The sequence below is a fragment of the Nicotiana sylvestris genome, chromosome 9, assembly GCF_000393655.2.
Source record: "Nicotiana sylvestris chromosome 9, ASM39365v2, whole genome shotgun sequence".
Classification (NCBI taxonomy): Eukaryota; Viridiplantae; Streptophyta; class Magnoliopsida; order Solanales; family Solanaceae; genus Nicotiana; species Nicotiana sylvestris.
In genome coordinates, this window is record NC_091065.1 from 192,500,488 (window position 1) to 192,506,020 (window position 5,533).

Consider the following 5,533-nt stretch of genomic DNA (forward strand, 5'->3'; position numbering starts at 1 on the left):
GAACATCTTATTTTGACTCTTCATTCTCTATCTTCTATATAAATCAAACCACATTTTCTCTGCACTTCACTACCATTTCTGAGCATCAAACACCAATTAAATGGCAATTCAAAGGAACTCAATGAGTCTTGTTTTCGTTGCGTTAGCGATGATCTGGACAGGAGCTGCAGCTCAATCAAGCGATGACTGCACGAATGTGTTGGTTAGTATGTCGCCTTGCCTGAATTACATCACGGGGAACTCTTCATCGCCGTCCTCAGGATGCTGCACGCAGCTTGGCACGGTGGTTAAAAACAACCCCGAGTGCTTGTGCCAGGTCCTCAACGGTGGTGGTTCCAACCTCGGCCTCAACATTAACCAGACTCAAGCTCTGGCTCTTCCTACTGCTTGCAAAGTTCAGACTCCATCAGTCAGCAAATGCAATGGTAAGAAAGACAATTCATTCTAAAATACTCCTTTCGCTCATTTTATGTATTAATTTGACTAGATACGAAGTTTAAGAATGTAAAGAAGACTTTTGAATCTTGCGTCTTAAACTAAGGAGGTGAGCATCCTCTACTTCCAACCAAGAGGTTGTGAGTTTGAGTCACCCCAAGAGTAAGGTGGGGAGTTCTTGGAGGAAGGGATGCCGATGGTCTATCGGAAACAACTTCTTTACCCCAGGGTAGGGTAAGGTCTGCGTACACACTATCCTAACCAGACCCCACTAGCGGGATTATATTGTTGTCTTAAACTAAAGGTATGTATAATATACCAAAAGTACCCTTTGATATTTGGAACGTTAAACAGTCATTTATGGAGTGTCATCCGTGACGGAACCAGGAATTTCAAAAAAAGGGGATTCATAAATTTCTAGAATATCACAATTGGGATTTGAACATATGACCTACAACAACTTTTGAACCCCCTTTTGCTGCTACACTAAAATTCTTCATGTCAAGTGAATTCAATGGTTTACATATAATCAGAAAATAATAATTTCACCCTACTTGCACAATATAATTATTCTGATGAAGAGGATTCAGTTGAGCCCCCTTCCCTCTACTTAGTTCCGCCATTTAGTGTCATTAAGGGTAAGTTGAGAACGTTGAAAGTAAAAACTTACAAAATAGATATTCTTTTCGAAACAGAGTAAAAGGTAAGTAACACCACATAAATTGAAACGGAAGGAGCATCAACTATAAACTTTGTTACTTGCGAATTTGATAGTTCAATAACATTACTTACCTGTAACAGCCGGCTCCCCGAATAGTTCTCCTGCTGGAACACCAAGTTCTCCTGGTACAGAAGCTTCAGGTACATTATAATCCGTTAAAATTAGTCTTCATTTTTTTGGGAAGTTCAAATTTTGGGTTTTAACTCGAAACACTTAACTTACATATACCATATCGCGTGACAGGGCGTGGATCTGTACCATCATCAGAAGGCGGTTCCAGTGATGCAACTTTAACCAAGATGATTGGTCTTTCTTTCTTCTTCCTTCTCTTCATTAGTTCTTATGCTTCAACATTCACCACCGCCTAACTCCGGATTATCAGGTTTTGGGATCATATCAGAAGTCAACTTTCTCACAGAGATTGATTTTTTATTGTATTTTTGTTGAATATATATCTGCAACATTCTCTTGGGGTGCGGCTCTTCCCCGGATCCTGCGCGAACGCGGGATGCCTTGTGCACCGACCTGCCCATTGTTGTGATATGTATTAGCTAGTTTTTCTTTGTATTAACAAATTTGTCGGCCTTTATTGGAAATAGCGGGAGTCAGTGGTCCAGCTTCTGTTTGTGATAATTGCTACTAACTTATTTCACCAGAACAATAGCATGATATCAGGATTAATAGACAGTCAAGTATCATAAATGGATTTCAGAATATAAGCTGTTTTACTATTAGGCAAGAAAAACAAAGAAATCATGAAAAATCAGCTAGCGCAACAGTACTCAACTGGAGAATAACTCATAATGCTTCTCAAAGCGGCGGAGCCAGAGTTTTCACTAAGGGGATTTAAAATATAAAGAAGTAAACACACGAGAAAAAAAATTCAATCTATCTACACCAAAATGTAATTTTCCGGCCAAGGGGTACCAATTGACTCCCCTTGGACCAGGGTAGCTCCGTCCCTGCTTCTCACCCTTCCTCCGCATATATCTAGTAATAACTGATCACTATTTGCTGTAAGGATGGCACCCCAGATTTCCCATCATATGATAAACACTCAATTATTCGCTCACTCATCATATAAATTTCCATTAGGACTTGGACTTGGTACTCTCTTTATCCAACAAGCATCAAAAACAACAATAACCCAGTAAAATCCCATTAATGGGGTCTGCGAAGGGTAGTGTGTACGCAGACCTTACCCCTACCCCGCAGGAGTAGGGAGGTTGTTTCCGAAAGACCCTCGGCTCAAGAAAAAAGACAAAGCCAACAAGCATCAACAACATGACCTGAAAATAGAAGCTATTTGCGCCCGCCGTCTTCTCCATCACATTTTGTCAGTGCCCTCCCCTATCATCCCATATTCCCATGGATTTTTCTCCTGAATATTATATCCCATGATATTTCGTGTATACTAAACTTAAAAGCACAATCTAAAGGGAAGTATTGTGAAGCTGGAAAAGCTTTCCGACATGCCAAAGTCATCCAAAACAACTAAGATCAAAACATATTTTAGAATGCAAATAAGCAAAACAAGGGGTCAGGTTACTACACAGTATCACATTGAGATAGCGCCCTTTACTTCCCTTATGAATCATCAAATAAAGCTGTGGTAAAAGCAACAACAACAACAAAATACCTCGTGAAATCCCACAAGTAGGGTCTGGAGAGGGTAGTGTGTACGCAGCCTTACCCCCACCTTTGTGAAGGTAGATAGGTTGTTTCCGATAGACAATTGGTAAAAGCAATAACAACCTATGTTGCACGGACTCTACAAGATGCTGCCACACTCGTGTCCGATCCTCCAAAAATACACTACTTTTAAAGGATCTAACACGCATTCAGCAATATTATCGGAGAGTAAGAGCAACATAGATAACAACAATTACTATATCTCAAATCCAAGCAAGTTGAAGTCGGTTATATGAATTCACATAGTTGATATCGTCCACCTAAGCTCATTTCACTCTAATATTATATAAAATTAAATAAAATGAGCATACTCACATTACCAATCTCAAATTCGAATAAAAAAGAGTAGCAGTAAGTTAACAACTAGTATATATAAACTGCCTATATATTTATGATAAACTTCCACAACACAAAGCCAAGGAGTAAAGACATGGCTGATGCAACACTTCGATAAAGGATTCATTCGACCCTAATATTTTATACACAAAGTATATATTTATATGTGAAAATCCACAAAAATTTCAACAACTATTAAATCTAAATTCATAATTTTATAAGTACAACGAGTTCAACACTAAGAAACTTATATGTTGTACCCATCAATTTTAAATCTTGGATCCGCCTCTAGAGCAAAAATTAAGAACGCTACGATAGATGAGAATCAGTTGCAAGAAAGCTGAATATTACCATGTCTCTTGATCTCCCTTTCAACACCATGTACTTCCTCAGAACTCCCTCTTTTAAAAAACCAGCTTTTTCCAACACCCTTTGGGACCCTTTATTATCAACATCCACCAAAGCTTCAATCCTTTCAAGATTTGGCAACTCAGTAAATATGACTGATGTTACCATTTTCACTGTTTTTCTAACAATCCCTTTGCCCCAATACTTATAAGCCAATACATATCCAAGCTCAGCTCTGATAACAGAATTGGGTGTAACAGAAATGGAACCAATTGCTTTATCAGTCCGGTGCATTAAGCTGCCGCTATGCGCGAGGTCCGGGAGGGAGGGTCGGACCACAAAGATGTATTATACGCAGCCTTACCTTATATTTTTGCAAGAGATTGTTAACCCGCGACCTTCTGGTCATATGAAAGCGATTTTACCAGTTACGTTGCTTTATTATTAATGCAAATTGCTCTAAACCATGGATGGGTAGCGTTGGTGTTGAGAAATTCTAAAGCTTGGTGTTTGGAAGTATAAGTATCCCAAGTGCAAAAATGGCTGACTTTTTCATCTGTTTGTGAAAAAAATAAAGTTAATTTTTTGGAATAATATAGAATTCTCTAGAATGTCCTAGTTTAGTATACTTGATATTTATCTAGTGGATATATCTAGATGTTCTAGAATGTTGTAGGAAGATAAGACATATCTAGATATTCTAGAGTGTTGTTAGAAGATAAGGTTGCTAGAATTTTCTTTGTACATTATCTAGAATCATATCTAGAATCATCCATAGGCTAGTATAAATAGGGGGTATCTTGTTCATTTATAAGTAAGCCAAAATCAAGAAAGCCTTCTTTCCTAAATAAGTTCTCCTATCTAAAATCTCTCTTCTTTTTTCAAGCTTCCTCTTCTTTAGTTGAATCCTCCAATCTTGGTTAACGATCTTGGGCTAGCAGAAGGTCTCCGAATAATACTCTTCTTCTGCTATTCTTTACATGGTATCAGAGCCATAAGTCGGCTCCTGGATTTCAAGGTCGGGTTAGTGGTTGATTCAACTGGTTTCTCTAAATGGATTTGGGTGGTCGTGCTAATGGACTGAGGATTGAGTTATTGAACCAGTCCAACTACAAGGTATGGAAGACTTGTATGGAGTCATACCTTGTTGGTGAGGATTTGTGGGAAGTTGTCAATGGGAGTAACACAAGTCCTCCTACTGACGCATCGGAAAATAGCAATGCATGTAAGAAGTGGAAGAAGATTAATGCTAAGGCGGAGTTTATCCTAAAGAGGTCCATCTCCCATAATTTATTTGATCATATTATAAGGTGTAAATCAGCTCACGAAATATGGAGGACCTTCGATCGGCTATTCAACAAGAAGGATGAAGCTCAGCTACAGATTTTGGAGAATGAGTTAGCTAACACCACTCAAGGTAATCTCTCGATCGCTGAGTATTTTTTGAAGGTTAAAAATCTATGTTGTGAAATTTCTCTATTGAATCCGGACGAGGCTATCTCTGAAGCACGAATAAGAAGAATTATTATTCGTGGCTTAAAGCCAGAATATATTCCCTTTGTTACATCGATTCAAGGATGGGTTCAACAACCATCTTTGGAAGAATTTGAGAATTTGCTATCGTCACAAGAGCTATTAACCAAACAGATGGTTGGTGTATCCATCAAATAAGGGGAAGGAAATGCTCTTGTCGCCGATAAGAGGAACTTTAAAGGGAAATCAAGAGATAGCATGCACTTTCAATCCTCAAGTAGTTCGAGCTCGCTAGGAAAGAAGGGGGAGTCTTCCAGCAAAGATAAAAAGCCTTTAAAATGTTACCGTTGTGGCAAAGTCGGGCACATAAAAAGATATTATCGAGCCAAAGAGAGCAATATAGCTCAAATCGAGGAAGTTGCTGAAGAAGAAGAAAAAGAAGAAGACTGGGGAAAGTGCTTCACAGCGGAGACTCGAGCAATAAATGCCATGGCTTCCATAAATTTTGAAAGAGACTGGATCGTGGAT

The 5,533-nt window shown here is 38.7% G+C and overlaps 2 protein-coding genes across 2 annotated transcripts; one reads left to right on the forward strand and one right to left on the reverse strand.

The window, feature by feature from the left end:
• Positions 1-1,789, forward strand: LOC104219931 (non-specific lipid transfer protein GPI-anchored 5-like). Its single transcript, XM_009770732.2, has 3 exons — positions 1-425; positions 1,237-1,296; positions 1,400-1,789. Exons 1-3 carry the CDS (start codon positions 101-103, stop codon positions 1,522-1,524), a joined length of 510 nt encoding a protein of 169 aa, XP_009769034.1. The 5' UTR covers positions 1-100; the 3' UTR covers positions 1,525-1,789.
• Positions 1,790-3,493: 1,704 nt separating this feature from the next.
• Positions 3,494-4,528, reverse strand: LOC104219852 (uncharacterized). Its single transcript, XM_070158459.1, has 3 exons — positions 4,513-4,528; positions 3,965-4,088; positions 3,494-3,881 (listed from the first exon to the last, which is right to left on the reverse strand). The coding sequence occupies exons 1-3, from the start codon at positions 4,526-4,528 to the stop codon at positions 3,494-3,496; spliced, it is 528 nt and encodes a 175-aa protein (XP_070014560.1).
• Positions 4,529-5,533: the final 1,005 nt, after the last annotated feature.

Excerpts from the sequence above, each read along its gene's own strand:
- LOC104219931 (XM_009770732.2), top strand. The coding sequence starts at position 101 with ATGGCAATTCAAAGGAACTCAATGAGTCTTGTTTTCGTTGCGTTAGCG. Across the intron at positions 426-1,236 it reads ATCAGTCAGCAAATGCAATG|CCGGCTCCCCGAATAGTTCT; the intron begins GTAAGAAAGACA and ends TACCTGTAACAG. Across the intron at positions 1,297-1,399 it reads TCCTGGTACAGAAGCTTCAG|GGCGTGGATCTGTACCATCA; the intron begins GTACATTATAAT and ends ATCGCGTGACAG.
- LOC104219852 (XM_070158459.1), bottom strand. Across the intron at positions 3,882-3,964 it reads TGCATTAATAATAAAGCAAC|ATACATCTTTGTGGTCCGAC; the intron begins GTAACTGGTAAA and ends AGGCTGCGTATA.